At 42.6% G+C, this 17026-nt stretch overlaps 1 protein-coding gene across 9 annotated transcripts in view; it reads right to left on the bottom strand.

Moving 5' to 3' along the window:
* dennd4c (DENN/MADD domain containing 4C) overlaps positions 1-17026 on the bottom strand; it is a 186961-nt gene that overhangs the window by 40263 nt on the left and 129672 nt on the right. For all 9 annotated transcript variants that reach the window (XR_009928275.1, XM_062449584.1, XM_062449583.1 and 6 more), the window contains 3 exons: positions 16824-17016; positions 14461-14567; positions 10382-10557 (listed from right to left, as the gene is read on the bottom strand). Coding sequence is in view for 8 of the 9 variants with exons in the window: in XM_062449584.1 (XP_062305568.1) it covers positions 10382-10557; positions 14461-14567; positions 16824-17016 (476 nt within the window). In the remaining variant the exon portion in view is untranslated. The remainder of the gene's footprint in view (positions 1-10381; positions 10558-14460; positions 14568-16823; positions 17017-17026) is intronic.

The raw sequence follows: 17026 nt of genomic DNA, 5'->3' as shown, positions 1-17026 counted from the left end.
GTTAGTTTGTCACGTATAAAATGTGTTGTAATTCCTACACCGTTCACCTGATTTGGATGTAAATACCCTGAAATTAAAGCTGAAAGTCTGCACTTACAGCACACCTTGATTGTTTCATTTCAAATCCATTGTGGTGGTATACAGAGCCAAAATGATGAAAATTGTGTCAATGTCCAAATATTTATGGACCTAACTGTACTTATTATGGATCTAGATCACACTTTGGTTTAGATAGATATAGACACCTATAGATAGTTAACATATTCTTCCACTATGAACATTGCTAGATACATACGTTATTCATCCCAACTTGTCAAATATTGGCGCTTGGGCAGACCCCTTTGGCGTCACTATACTGACTCCAGGGGGGGGCGCCTTTTTTGTAGTTTTTTTACGCCTAGGGTTGCACATTGACTTACACGTTAATATGTTCGGCTTTTCCCATAGAACATTCTGAAATATGTATTAAATATGTATAGTATTTTGACGCATTAGGTCTCCAATAGATTCTGATGAGCTGCTTTCGGATTTTTACGAAACGTCACCAAAATAAAACAGGTGATTTCGTAAAAATCTGGCCGATGTGCCTTATATATGTTTCCTTTGTTATTTCCAAGAAAATATTGTGTTTTTATTTTCAGTAACTCAGTCTTGTTTTATTGTCCAATAAACTTTGGTATTATTTTTATAAACATTGATTTGCATGGTTGGACTCACTTATGTAAGTCTACAAGCCACTGTCTGATCCTTTGCTTGGTGGACGTAGAGTAGACTACCTATTTACATTAAAAGTTAGGCCATTACAGCAGATGTCCTTTTTTTTTATCTTATTAAAATGTTAAATGATGGATTCCTTGTGGCTGAATATGAATAATCTGTACTGGGAGTGCGGCGCGATGACATTGCATTAAGAATAATCCATGCCTTTATAAAGGTGATGGCTATATGTGAGGCTATATGAATTATAAGTTATATATTCAAATTTTTAGGGTGTTGAACACGTGGTATGACTTATTACAAATTTCTAAAGGAATTGAATAGGGCTTCATATAATGTGCGCTACACTTAACTAAAAATGTAACCATAGTGAACCACCTGGACTACAAATATGGCGCATATTAGCATTAAAACATATTTCCGGGGTCTGGGAAATGTTTCTTTTCTATTTAAAAACAATTTTTGGGGGAAGAACCATTTAAATCACTTAATATGACAAATATACATACATTAGTCTTTTATGAAAGTCATAATTTATCAGTACTCGAAAAGTCAACATTTAAATGTCTTTATATGTAACCTTTACTTAACATTATTTTACATCATAATCTTCGAACATGGTTCCAATATGAGGTGAATATTGTCAATATTGGTCTAAATACAAAATCCCAAGATGATCCTAGCGTCAGCTGAAAAAACTAATTGAATTGAATTTAGGAAATTACCTATTCTAGGTGGCGCTGTTGATCCTCTGTAGGGGCTAGGGTTATGAAATTGAAAGAAACTGTTTATCTTTGCCCTATTACAGGAACTCTGAACCCTAACCCTAATTCTGGGCCAAAAGTCCAAGTTCAGAGGTCATTATTTCACAACAGGAGTCATGTAGAGACTGTTGTGATGTTACTCCCCCGATCAATACCTTTACATTTATGTATTTGGTTTACATTTACATTTAGTCATTTAGCAGACGCTCTTATCCAGAACGACTTACAGTAAGTACAGGGACATTCCCCCTGAGGCAAGTAGGGTGAAGTGCCTTGCCCAAGGACACAACGTCATTTTGCATGGCCGGGAATCCAACTGGCAACCTTCTGATTACTAGCCCGATTCCCTAACCGCTTCCCTAACCGCTCAGTCCTATGTCATCCCTGTTCCCAAAAAGCCAAGGCCAACAGGACTTAATGACTACAGACCCGTCGCCCTGACCTCTGTGGTAATGAAGTATTTTGAGCGCCTGGTGCTGGCACACCTCAAAGCTATCACGGACCCTCTCTTGGACCCCCTGCAGTTTGCCAACAGGTCTGTAGACGACACAGGCAACATGGCCCCCTCCACTTCACCCTCTAGCACCTGGACTCCCCAGCATCCTACGCCAGGATCCTGTTTGTGGACTTCAGCTCTGACTTCAACACCATCATCCCCGCCCTGCTTCAGGACAAGCTCTCCCAGCTGAACGTATCTGACTCCACCTGCAGGTGGATCACAGATTTCCTGTCTGACAGGAAGCAATGCGTTAAGCTGGGAACACACGTCTCTGACTTGTGGTCCATCAGCACCGGATCCCCTCAGGGCTGTCTTTTCCCCTCTGCTCTACTCCCTGTACACCAACAAATGCACCTCCAGTCATCAGTCCGTCAAACTTCTGAAGTTTGCAGACGACACCACCCTCATTGAGCTCATCTCTGGTGGGGATGTTTGACTATAGGTGGGAAGCTGGTGACCTGGTGTAGCCAGAACAACTTAGAGCTCAATGCTCTTAAGACAGTGGAGATGATTGTGGACTTCAGGAAGAATACAGCCCCACTCAACCCCATCACCCTGTGCGACTCCCCAGTCAGCATTGTGGAGTCCCACTTCCTGGGCACTATCCTCTCCCAGGGCCTCAAGTGGGAACTGAGCATCAGCTCCCTCACCAAGAAAGCACAACAGAGGATGTGCTTCCTACGGCAGCTTAAGAAATTCAACCTGCCAAGGACAATGATGGTGCATTCTACACATCCATCATTGAGTCCCTCCTCACCTCCTCCATCCCCATCTGGTACACTGCTGCCATTGCTAAGGACAAGAGCAGACTGCAGCGTATCATCCGCGCTGCTGAGAAGGTGCACGGCTGCAATGTGCCTACCCTCGAGGACCTGCACACCTCGAAGACCCTGAGGCAAGCGAGGAAGATTGTGGCCGACTCCTCCCACCCTGGTCACTCCCTGTTCCAGCTACTCCCCTCTGGCAGAAGGCTGCGGTCCATCAGGACCAAAACCTCACGCCATAACAACAGTTTCACATCCACTGCTGGCCTCTTCAACAAGGCCAAAGACTCACACTGACATAACACTTTATCTACTATTTATAAGTCCATCCACCACCTATAGGGATGGGTATCGAGAACTGGTTCTTGTTTAGAACCGGTTCCCAGTGAATTGATTCCTTGGAATCGTTAGCAAAATTCCTTAACGATTCTGTTAACGATTCTCTGTGCCGTTAAACAATTAAAATGCTAAGTTTAATAATGGATTAAAAATCGATATGCTCAGTTTAATAATGGGACACGCGAATGTCTGTCTGAATAAACTAAAAAAGTTCGCGCATAGACAGACTGCAGCAAACATGGCAACTAGGAAGAAGCGTTCTAAAGTTTGGTTGTATTTCACACGACAAAATGACAACGCCACTTGTAACTCGTGTAAAAAGTATATTTCGTCGAAGGGAGGAAATACTACATTATGAAGAAGCATTTGAACACAGAGCATGGAATGAACTACTGGAACGTCATGTGTTCGATGCATGCAGCAGCGCAGCTAACGTTCGCGCTTCATCTCTAACTATCTAAGGTAGAGCAAAACTTCTCAAAAGTGATCACAACCACTTGTTACTGTGTGAAGCAATTTGCCTTTATTGTGTGTAGTCGATCTAGTTATCTTCTGTCCCGTTGTTTGAAGCATACATTTTAGCTCCTGCATTCGTCTCCCATTAGTATTGATCTTATTGATCATTTCACGTTATCGGGGCGGCGTGTGTTATCAGCAAACGTTCGCGTGTCGCATTATTAAACTGAGCATATCGATTTTTAATCCATTAATAAACTTAGCATTTTAATTGTTTAACCTTTTAATAGTCCTGTTAAATGTGCCTGAAAACGCCTAAATAACATACCCAAAGTACATTGAAAGCTGTTGTTGAACCATTTGGAGTACATGCATGTAAATGGTCTCTTTTGAAAGGTGACACTGAAGTTATTTCCCCTGTTGTTAGGACCCCTGTAAGTCCTACTGGTGTTGAATAATAGAAGCTTGAACACAAGGAAACTGAAAGTTTTGTTTTGAAAACAGAGGCCTGAAGAGGCCTAGAGTTGGTAGGTATTAGCTCATTTCAGAGCCAGTCAAAGCCAGTTTGAGAAATTTGTTTAGAACGAGTGTGTGTGTGGGGGGGTGCAGGACGCACAGATCTATGGCTGTAGAGGGGAACATCGATAAGAGAATCGATAAGGAATCGAATCGATAAGCATGAATTGATAAGGAGTCGGAATCGTTAAAATCTTATCAATACGCATCCCTAACCACCTACTTTGCACATTTTGCACTACCGTATTTTAGGAAAAATAAGCCGCGGCTTGTACTCCGATTTTACAGTTTTCTTGTGCTTGTGCGGCTTATATTTCGAGGCGGCTTATAGTCCGGTTATGGAACAAAAAAGTGGCTTCTCTCAAGATCTCTACTGACCGTGCAGCTAATTTTATGCTCAACACTTGAACGGGGGCTTATTACTTGAAAGAGGAATTATTTACTGTTTTCTCAGTTACACTATCAGGGCTTGGAAATACAGTAACTTGCTAAAGTAGGCAAATGGCTAGTAGAACATAACATTTCATAATAATTTCAGTTAATCAAACAGCTGCAAACTAAAGAATATATAGTGCTTATTAAAGTTATGCATTGTGCTTATTAAAGTTATGAACTTTGAAGTGTGCTCAGGCTTAAACATTGGGTCTCACACTGGGTGTGGGAAGCAGGCTGTTCTTTGTGTTTCTATCTCTTCATTTTCAGAAACAACCTTGAAAACGGGTGGAGACGGCACCCGAGCAGGTGGGACGCGTAGGCAAGAACAACTCCCTGATGCACGAGAGAACAAGCTCAACCCTTTTTTAATACTTGTGTGTTTCAATTGCACTGTATAAATATATGCAGGGGAGGGACAGATAGCCAGTTGGACTTCGTGAACCTGCCCAAACTCTGTTGCGGGTAGGGAAACTTAGACAACCCCAGAGCTCTGTACTTGTTGATTTCCAACTGCTGCATTAAAGCTGATATTATCGGACCTCTGCGACTCCAGACCACCCTTTCTAGAACACAGATTTGTGTCATTGGATACCATCATTACATATTGGAATAGACACATAGACTTTGAATCCTTCAAAACCCAGTATAATGTTATAGGCTAGGCTAGCTAGCAAAATAACGCTAGCATCGCTAACAACATTACTAATTCAACTTTGGTAGTCTAACCGAGCTCTTTATAAGTTTCTTTTAGATATAATTGTATATGATAGTGTGGACAATAAGACACGGACGCGGTCTCTTTTCATAACTTGTATTTTACCACTGCTCTTCTTGACATCGCCATTCGATTTCACGTAATGCTTTCAGCATCAAGCCTACGGCAACTCCCGAGGGACAAAACACCCTTGTCCGTTGTCACATAGAAAGGTCTGCTGCAGTAGGCTATCCTCAGGATTTGCAAGCTAGCTAAATTTATAATATATCTAAATAATTTTGTAGACATAACAATGGATTCTGCCACTAAATGAGTGACTTGGTTTTATTTCTGAACATACTATCCACAAACGGTGTGTTACACAATGCTGTAAGATCGCCTATACTATTGCATTGCTCTTGGTACCCAGAATGCCCTGTGGCAAGCTGAAAAGCTAGTAAGTTAAGGGCATTAGCTTAGTTAATAGCTTAGCTTTATTAACCGTAAAATAAAGTATGCTGCCGAAATTTGCTGCCCTATTTTATTTCTTTTGTAACTTTTTATTTTTTCTCTTTTCTCTTATATATCTTTATCTTTTCTATTTGATATCTTACAGTACTGTTTAGCTCTTTAGTTATTTAGCTCCTAGGTGTATTACACTTTTAATTTTTATTTACATTTATTCACAGGGTTCTTGCAGGTTTCAGTAAGTCAAATTTAAGACCTTTTTAAGACATTTTAAGACCATAAATATTGAAATTTAAGACCTAGCCGACGCATCACCCCAAAAAATATTCCAATCAAAGAAATTCTGAAGAAAAAAACATTTTATTTCAATGAATTCAGTCATTGAAAAAGCATACATTTAATTTACGGATAAAACAATCACATTAGTAATTGTTGAATATTTTTTGGGCAAAGTTTGCAGCGAGCCTTGTACCTGGAGCTGGGTACCGCTTGTAACCAACAGCGGAAATCGCTGTGATCTAGCCATGTCTCGTTGAAAGTACACTTTCCCATTTTCCACACGTAGCCGAACTTTAACAAACTCTGTGGAAGCGCAGACGTATTTCGCGGGTAGGTATTGCATTTACGAGGACGAGGGAGATTCCCTCATCCTCCTGGGGGACTTCAATGCTCATGTGGGCAATGACAGTGAGACCTGGAGGGGCGTGATTGGGAGGAACGGCCCCCCCAATCTGAACCCGAGCGGTGTTTTGTTGTTGGACTTCTGTGCTAGACACGGCTTGTCCATAACGAACACCATGTTCAAGCATAAGGGTGTTCATATGTGCACTTGGCACCAGGACACCCGAGGTCTCAGTTCGATGATAGACTTTGTAGTCGTGTCGTCGGATCTGAGGCCGAATGTCTTGGACACTCGGGTGAGGAGAGGGGCGGAGCTGTCAACTGATCACCACCTGGTGGTGAGTTGGCTACGATGGTGGGGGAAGACGCCGGTCAGGCCTGGCAGGCCCAAACGTAATGTGAGGGTCTGCTGGGAACGGCTGGCAGAATCCCCTGTCAGAAGGAGCTTCAACTCCCACCTCCGGGAGAGCTTCGACCATGTCTCGGGGGAGGCCGGGGACATTGAGTCCGAATGGGCCATGTTCCGGGCCTCCATTGTTGAGGCGGCTGACCGGAGCTGCGGACGCAAGGCGGTCGGTGCATGTCGCGGCGGTAACCCTCGGACTCGGTGGTGGACGCCGGAGGTGAGGGAAGCCGTCAAGCTGAAGAAGGAGGCCTATCGGACTTTGTTGGCTGGTAGGACTCCAGAGGCAGCTGATGTGTACCGGCAGGCCAAGCGGAATGCGGCTTTGGCGGTCGCGGAGGCAAAAACCCGGGCGTGGGAAGAGTTCGGCGAGGCCATGGAGAATGACTTCCGAACGGCTTCGAAAAGGTTCTGGACCACCATCCGGCGACTCAGGAGGGGGAAGCAGTGCACTGTCAACGCTGTATATGGTGGGGATGGTGCGCTGCTGACCTCGATGGGGGATGTCCTGGATCGGTGGAAGGAATACTTTGAAGACCTCCTTAATCCCACCAACACGCGTTCCGACGTGGAGGCAGAGTCTGGGGACATTGGGGGGGGCCCTTCTATCTCTGGGGCTGAGGTCGCCGAGGTGGTTGAAAAGCTCCGCGGTGGCAAGGCCCCTGGGGTGGATGAGGTCCGCCCGGAGTTCCTTATGGCTCTGGATGTTGTAGGGCTAGTCTTGGTTGGCACGACTCTGCAACATCGCGTGGACATCAGGGACAGTGCCTCTGGACTGGCAGACCGGGGTGGTGGTTCCCCTCTTTAAAAAGGGGGACCGGAGGGTGTGCTCCAACTTTAGGGGGATCACACTCCTCAGCCTCCCTGGGAAAGTCTATTCAGGGGTGCTGGAGAGGAGGGTCCGTCGGATTGTCGAACCTTGGATTCAGGAGGAGCAATGTGGTTTTCGTCCTGGCCGTGGAACTGTGGACCAGCTCTATACCCTCGGCAGGGTTCTGGAGGGTGCATGGGAGTTCGCCCATCCAGTCTACACATGTTTTGTGGATTTGGAAAAAAGGCGTTCGACCGTGTCCCTCGGGGGCTCATGTGGGGGGTGCTCCGGGAGTACGGGGTACCGGACTCCCTGATCGGGGCTGTTCGGTCCCTGTACGACCGGTGCCAGAGTTTGGTCCGCATTGCCGGTAGTAAGTCGAACTTGTTCCCGGTGAGGGTTGGACTCCGCCAGGGCTGCCCTTTGTCACCGATTCTGTTCATAACTTATATGGACAGAATTTCTAGGCGCAGCCAGGGCGTTGAGGGGGTCCCGTTTGGGGACCTCAGGATCGGGTCGCTGCTTTTTGCGGATGATGTGGTCCTGTTGGCTTCATCGGGCCGTGACCTCCAGCTCTCACTGGAGCGGTTCGCAACCGAATGCGAAGCGGCTGGGATGGGAATCAGCACCTCCAAATCTGAGGCCATGGTTATCGACCGGAAAAAGGTGGAGTGCAATCTCCGGGTCGGGGAGGAGATCTTGTCCCAAGCGGAGGAGTTCAAGTATCTCGGGGTCTTGTTCACGAGTGAGGGAAGGATGGAGCGCGAGATCGACGGGCGGATCGGTGCGGCGTCCACAGTGATGCGGGCTCTGCATCGGTCCGTTGTGGTGAAGAAGGAGCTGAGTCGAAAGGCGAAGCTCTCTATTTACCAGTCGATCTACGTTCCTACCCTCACCTATGGTCACGAACTGTGGGTAGTGACCGAAATAACGAGATCGCGAATACAAGCGGCCAAAATGAGTTTTCTCCGCAGGGGGGCCGGGCTCTCCCTTAGAGATAGGGTGAGAAGCTCGGTCATCCGGGAGGGGCTCAGAGTAGAACCGCTGCTCCTCCGCGTCGAGAGGGGCCAGTTGAGGTGGCTCGGGCATCTGATAAGGATGCCTCCTGGACGCCTCCCTGGTGAGGTGTTCTGGGCACGTCCCACTGGGAAGAGGCCCCGGGGAAGACCCAGGACACGCTGGAGGAACTATGTCTCTCGGCTGGCCTGGGAACGCCTCGGGGTCCCCCAGGAAGAGCTGGTGGAAGTGGCCGGGGAGAGGAAAGTCTGGCCTCCCTGCTTAGGTTGCTGCCCCCGCGACCCGACCCCCGGACAAGCGGAAGATGATGGATGGATGGATGGTATTGCATTTATAACAAGATTTGTAGTTTTATCACCGTGTACATACCAACACCAATATCCCCCAGAAAGAACTACAACACACCGAACCAACGTTCTGAGGGCAGCGTTCTGCTGGTTTCGTTTGTAGAGCTCCGCTTTGTAGGCTGCGACTCAATACTTTTTTTGCTACTTTGTCATAACTTTCTGCGGCCAGCGGTTCTGGAAATGAACGAGGGTAAAACCTTTTTTAGACCTGACTAAATGAAACATGAACCTCAGAAGTGCAAGAGTGTACCTGTAGGAAAGCAAGCAACAATAATATACTTTACAGTGAGTACAAGTAGTTAACTCAGTTACAACCAACCAACAAGTGCAACATGTCCCTCAATTAGTGTCATTGTGTTCCTGGAGGAAATACACTAACATTGGATCCAACAAATCTTTCTTAAGTACCGTTGTACTCCCAGTACTGTGTTAGTCCTGTATTTATACATTCAACTTTTTAAAATTAAGATCCGTATATGTTTATTGTATGCACCTTCCTGCCACAGTAAATTCCGCGTTCGTGAAAACTTACATGGCAATAAAACCAAATTCTGATTCTGATGACAACATTTAAATGTTCACCCTGCTGGACTGGACCTTGTGTAGTGCATACATTTCAAAGAGACATGAGAAGGTCAAATTCATAAAATGAAACTTTGCTAAATTCCAACTTGAAATTACGGTTGTCATTGTGGGCTTCTTTTGAACACGGTGTTACCTAATAATTAAACATCTTTGACACAAGTTCAGGATGCAACAGCTTCTGTTGATGTATTTTAGGTTTGGTTGACAAGAAGTAGGTCCAGCCTAAACTTTTTGAGAGAGAATTGAGAGTGAAACTTTTCAGCGACTTGTGTTTAATAATAAATTACAATAATGAAGGCTAACTTATAGGTTTTGCTGTCAGTGCATTTGATAAATAATGTTTGCGTCCATGCGCTTAAAATAATGATTAAAATAAAATTATATTTGTCCTGCGCCAGATAAAAATAATTAAATGCATACGTTTTGGTTTATTTTATAAGTCTATTTTAAAAATAATTTTTATGTCCATGAATAACGTTTATGTCAATTTTCTTGGATATAACAAAAGAAGCATGTATAAAGCACATTGGCCGGATTTTTACGAAATCACCTGATTTATTTTGGTGAAGTTTTGTAAAAATCCGAAAGCAGCTCATCAAAATCTATTGTAGACCTAATGCTTAAAAATACGACGCCATATTTCAGAATGTTCTACGGGAAAAGCCGAACAAATTAACGTGAAAGTCAATGTGCAACCTCAGCGTCAAAAAAACAACAAAAAATGACGCCCCCCGGCGTCAGTATAGTGACGCCAAAGGGGTCTGCCTAAGCGTCAATATTTGACGAGTTGGAATGAGACTGGGTTGCTTATTTAATATTTCATATACATAAATTATATTTAAGAAAAGCACTTCCAATGACAAAACCCATTACAATGAAAATTTCATGTCTGAATTTAACTAAATGCAGATTTTATGAGAACAAAAGAAAGAAAGGATGTGTTACCCAGTCGAGGGGCGCAGGTCTTGGAACTCAGCATGGAGCAGTGGCAAGAAAGGGGAGGAACAGAAGGGGCATGTGGTGTTGAGGTTTGAATCATCAGCTGTCCAGCCGGCCATGATCTCTTCATCATACACCAAAGCGTCACAGGAGCGACACTGAGAGCAGGTTGATATAAGTACCTACAGCAGACAAATACACCAGGGATTCATTATGAAGATCTGTGCCAATTTTGGAAAACACTGGCCTTTTTTCTCCTTTTAAATAAAATCTAATATGGTAGCCACATCAATTCAGTTGACATGATAAGTTCATATCAAAAGATATCACGAGATAGAGGAATCACTTTTTGAAGGAAAATACGTCAACCATTAACCAAAACATTTTGTGTTACTGCAGCTGCTTGGTCCCCAATAATAATATGAAAAGGTAGAAACACAATGGGTGCCTACATAGCTTTACTGCTTGGCCTCCAATAATAGTAGCCTGGCATTGCCCGACCAATTTGCAAACACGTATTAGTGTAGAACCAACATTTTTTATTTAACACTAGAAGTGCTGAGCAGGGTTCATATGGAGAAAATAAGAGAAAAAGTGAAGGGAACAAAATGTGTGTCTTCGCACTCGATTAAATTCCAGGACCCTGCTTTCTTGATTTTTCATAGACAGGTGTGTTTTATACTTTGATAGTTCGTAACTATTTTGTAAATGGTAGGCTAAACCATTTATTAACATTTAGACGCGAGTTCTAAATATTTCCGACGGTCCCCACAGAGTACGTTCTTTTTCCGAAACGGAAGCTAGCTAGCTTTAGTTAGCTTCCGTTACCTAGTTACCTAGCATAATACTCGTAGTAATGCCACTACCATGATAGTGTTACTTGTTAGCCTTCTCATTAGTACATTTTGAAGCCAAACTTGGGACTTATTTGGTTTTCACAATGTATGCATCATGTTTGGCTACCCGCAATGTTTGGGGCTATCTCGTTGTTATGATCAGTGACCTATGCACTTTTGTAAAACTCTCTCTTGGAAGTCGCTTTGGATAAAAGTGTCTAGTAAATGCATAAATGTAAACGTAAACTTAAGCATTTGTGGCATAGTTTTTGTCTATCGGAAATATTCAGTTGGAATGTCGAAATCGCATGTGCGACGTTACTCTGTGAGACCCGCATTCGAACGATCGCATATGTGCGATGCTACTCCTTAACGGGTTAATATAATAAGGTAAGCATAATAAAAGGAAATGACGGCATGTGCAGGGGCTGTTATGGTCATTAGATTAACTGATCCTTCTAGAAAGCTTATAATTTATAATAATAAGAAGAAGAGACATGGACAGACTACAGGGGTCTGTGACTCCTCGATTCGGCCGGCCACACTTTGTCACCGATTGCACACAACATCCTCCTTCACAATCAAAGTCCCTATTTTCAAATTCCTGCCTAACATTATAACAGGCAACTCAATGAAATATCTTACAATAGCATTTCCGAAATATCGAGTATAAATTAATAAATTAGAATTTTAAAACCTCTTACATCTGGCTACAAGGAATGCCCATATGAGAGTGTGTGAAAGAAAAAATAAGCGAAATTAAATGTATTATTGAGCTGTAAGTAGGCTGTCGTGGGCCAAAAACTGGATAGAACACCCCATTCTAGGCCTATCTAGGGAACTAGATGGAAAACTAGCAACTGGACGAGTTTATCTATAACTATAGGCCACTAAGCATAAAACCTAAATAGCACTATTGATTGCATGATCATGTAAGAGAAATGATCGTGCATCAGAGGTCATAACGAGAACATTACATATTTGAGTAAAGAGACATTTAGCATACAAAGTCAAATCTTCCATTGAAGGATCCTGAGTGGGTCCTGCTGACCAGATAGTGAGATATTTAACTAGGGTTGCCAACCGTCCCGAATTGTCCTGGATATCCCGAATCATGGGTGATTTTGATTTGTCCCGTCAGGGACATCTCCAGTCCCGTATTCCAATCACAGCATCGCCGGCCAATAATAGGCTACTGTAAACGCGCCAAAACTCACGCAAACATTGCTATGGGACACGGTTGTTGCTTGTTGGTGACAGTGTGTGTGAACTGGCCACTGGTGAGGTGAGCGTTATTGTGTGTCACAGTGTTTCCGTTATGTTGATTTTTCCATGGCGGCCGCCACGGCTAAATTTCTGCCGCCACGGTATCAGAAATAGGGCTGTAAAAAATGTTAGGCCGTCTATCAGCAGTGATTGTTAAAAAGCATATCGGAGGATAGCACGGACACGCACTTCACAAATACATAAAAAAACAGTGCGAGTGGCGTCAACTGTGCCAGTGATACCCCGAGTCAATATACAATTTGAAAACAAAAGCGTTTTGTTATGAACAGTAGTCTATTAAAGTTTGGACTGATAATGAGGAGGTACGTAGAGTGTAGCAATTGCGCGGGAGCTTACAACTGTATTTCCAGTTTTTGACATATGATGATATATGCCCAGTATTAAATAAATATATTTACTTATACAATGCGTTCTGCAGTTATCTAAAGGTAGGATATGTGATGTTATCCTGTATTCCATGCAGTCGGGGCATCTCCCCCTCCTGCATTCCCGTAGTGGACAATCTGATGTTGAGACAGCGCTGAATTTTGATAACAAATTTGAGTTGGATTGTATAAGGTGTTTATGGAACAATTATCACTCAAAATTACACTTAATGAAGCTGGCTACCAATGAACAAGGACCGCCACTGCTCCAAATTCACCCAAAACAGTATTTTAACTGTATTATTAAAAATGTCCTTTTACAAGCACATTTGGCTTACTCAAATCCAGCGACTATCGCAGAATAGTCGCATTAACTTAATTGGTACCTATCCACTGTCGTTTAATCAATTTACCAATTTGAACTAGGGCTGAACGATGAATTGCATTTGCGATAATATCGCGATGTGACAAAACGAGATTTTGTAATCGCAAAGGCTGCGATTTTACTTTGGTCACGTGACACACGAGAGTAACGCAGTTTGCAGACGAAAGATCAACTTTGCACGTTACCTTGACCTGTACGATGGCCTCAGGCTCGACAGAACCTGACACTACCGAAACTTTGCCAATTTTGCCTTTAAAAAAGATGCTGCGCAGTGTCAAGTATTGTGAAAAACCTGCCTGGCTAACGTTGCTACCTCACGGGGCAACACTACCAACCTAATTCGGCCCTAAAAAAAACACCACAAAGCCATGTACCATGCATAGCTAAAATGCTGAACACCAGTGTGTCAAATAAGCCAAATAACACCCGACAGGATCACTGATTGAAATGTTTCAAAGCCTAACTCCATATTAATGTACTACTAAATTACTCAAGCAGTAACAGCGTTCATCACGAAAGATATGATGCCCCTCGGTGATACACATACAGTAGGATCACTATGGCTGACCGTGCCATACTGTTTCTGTTAGGCTACTGACTGGATCAGAAATGTTCAGACAGTGTTTCTTTTTCTTCTAAGATTTAACCTTTAGATGCGTGAGTTCTAAATATTTCTGACTGTCTCCACAGCGCAAGTCATTTTTCCGAAACGGTAGCTAGCTAGCTAGCTTTAGTGAAGAAACTGCAACTAAAGCGTATACATTTCTAGTTTAGCTTTGATTTACCAAAATATTTTCTATGAGGTAGGCTACAGGCGGTATTTTCTCCTTAGTTTTTCAGAACTTTGTGTTATGTTGCAGATCAGTAGGCTAGTATATATCTATATTAATAATAGGCCTACATCATATAATAATCGCATATTAAATCGCAATTGCAAATTAATCTCGATTATGTTATTTTCAGAAATCGTTCAGCCCTAATTTGAACTGTCACAAACATTCCTCCATGCTGTCAGAACAATGCATCTCTTCTTGTGGACACACAATACAACTCCAAGATGCCTCTGGTGGTTGTTTTACCAAAGTTCACCCCCCCCAAATATAGCGGAAACAAAGAACTCATTACGCAACACATCAGATTAAGTAATGTTGCTGCAACTCGATGCTCAAATTAAATGAGGAACATCTGTATGTGTGTGTATGTGTCCCTCACCTCCAATGCACAATTTTGGTAGATGCTGGAGGCGGAGGCATGGAATGAGGACCCTTGCTCTAACTTTTGACAGTCTGGACCTCTGTGGGATCTTCCTGGTGTTTGATCTAGGAAAACAAAATATATAGATACACAATCATATCATAATCACGAACATACACAGACATCTTCTGTCTACAAATCAATATGTTGAATGGTGCGTTCACAAATCAGTGTTTCACAGTTGCTGGTAAGTCCCTATGTTGTCAATCTTATGTTGTCCAAAGTTAAAGTGTTGAAGAATTCACACCATATAATAAACAAAATGTTCAACATCACTGAATAGCTATAATCTGTCAGAAAAGTCGACTTGTAAAGGCACAAATAAATCCAGGATTTTTTCTCTGCTAGTTCATTTAAGATGTACCAACATTCAAAGAATCTTCTTCAGCTTTTTTTGTTACAGTTTAAAAAGTATGGCATGTCTTTGAAAGCTTACAATCTGCACTTTCATAATACCTGCTCCAGTCCCATGTATTTACACTTTTATTACGTTTTTTTTCCGATTGCTTACATGCATTGGTTGAAACTTAAGTCACATTTTCAAAACTCTTAACACAGTCTGCATTAGCAACATGCAGGCTGGCTAAACAGTTAATCTATCCTCCAAAACTCACTTAAACTGCTAAAAACTTTATACATGTCTCAAAAGAAGCTTGATTGACCATAACTCTGGCAACAGTTCTCTCTCAGAAGCATACATTGTCACTTATAACACACTGACCTAAAAACACAGAGAGAATTACAACGATGATGAACTGTTATCTTTGCAGTTTAAATTATTTTACACAAGAATCAGTATTTATTGATAAAAAATAATGTTTCATGACACATGACACTTTTCCACTGGAGTCCATACAAGAATGACATAGAAATGCAGCAATTTGCTTCAGTATCCTTTATGTTTTCCATATCTTTGTATATAGTACTGTAATATACTTACTTTTGAAAAACACGAAGTTGAAACCCACACCCAAATGATCAATGATATTTCAAGTAAGTGCAAAAAACAAGTATAGTTACTGTGATGGTTCTAGTTTTCCCTCTCTCTTGCATGTGGTCATCATTTTGGCCCTTATCTCATCAGAGACCTCGTTCTTGGTCTTATTCTCCCTGGTCCTCCACGCAATCTCTTTTTCCCTGCCTCTTTTCTTTCCCCACCAACCTGTCTTCCTTGATCCATGTTTCCAAACGTCCAAATCATTCCAAAGCCGTCCCCTTTTGTCTGTTGGGTTACGAGACTAAAAACTAGTGCTGTCAGTTAAATGCGTTATTAACGGCGTTAACGCAAACCAATTTTAATGGCGTCAATTTTTTCCCCCGCGAGATTAACGTTCTTTTTGGCCTAGCAAACTTTGTTGTTTTTTTTCACATGCTGTTGCAACAACTACTCACGTTAGAAAAACTACACCACACCGGATCTAGCTAGACCGGAAACGAAACAACAGGCACGCCGCACACACTTGTTTGGGCTTGCGAGCCGGCTAAAGAGTAGTAGGCTAACGTTACGTTTTGAGAGGATGGCGAGCGCAAGACGCCGAAATACCAATAATACTCTGAATGGAAAGTTAACTTCCAAAAAGTTGCCAAATGTTTCCATTGACAATACCAAAGTGATCTGTGTGTTTTGTCATTGTGAACTGAGCTATGATCGCAGCATGTCCAGTCTGAAATACCACTTTATGGCCAAGCACACAGCTAATGCGAACTCTCCGCCCCCTCGTCAAAGCCAGGCGATTGCAATGTTGTTTTCAATAAAAAAAACATTTGCACTAAGCAATCTGATCCACTTTTCCATGTTGATAAGAGCATTAAAATGAGAAAAAATAATGGGACAAAAAGAAATAAAGGGACATTTAGAATATATAAAAATGTGCGATTAATCGCAAGTTAACTATGACTAATGCGATTAAATATTTTAATCGTTTGACAGCACTACTAAAAACATCTAAATCTGCCAATACAATATTAAGTTTTATATGTATTAAAATATGGTTACTGCAGAAATGCACAACATTTGCCATAATTCTGTTTTGAATGTGTTTTTAACAGTTTTGGTAAAAGTGCGTTAGTATTTGAAAAGAATTGCTGCAAATACATAGTGTTTTGCAGGTGGTGGAATATGAATGAGAAAAGAGTTACAGTTTGGTACGCACACACTTCCGTTTTGCTGACTGTGTTAAGAGTTTTTACAATGTGACTTCAGTTTCGGCCAATGCATGTAAGCAATCGAAACAAACGGTAATAATTGTGTGTTCACTGAAACGTCCAAACATAGCTGTGGTTAGTAATTGTTTTCCTTGTCTACTGGTTCATCTGATTACATGATTGGTGCATCCCTCTTCCTGTGTCGCTGCTTCCACTGCTGCTGCCAAGGCTGGTGTTGCTCTGTGTCAGAACATTTGACACCACATTTGGGATGGGGCCACTTTGGGCGGGGTTGTCCCCACCAACCCCAGACAGAAGATGTTCATCCAGTCTGGCTGGGAAGCTTCCACCACCCTGGGATAACTCATCCTTGGAAAGA

The sequence above is a fragment of the Osmerus eperlanus genome, chromosome 23 (genome assembly GCF_963692335.1).
Source record: "Osmerus eperlanus chromosome 23, fOsmEpe2.1, whole genome shotgun sequence".
Lineage (NCBI taxonomy): Eukaryota > Metazoa > Chordata > Actinopteri > Osmeriformes > Osmeridae > Osmerus > Osmerus eperlanus.
This window is presented reverse-complemented; position numbering and strand designations above follow the sequence as displayed.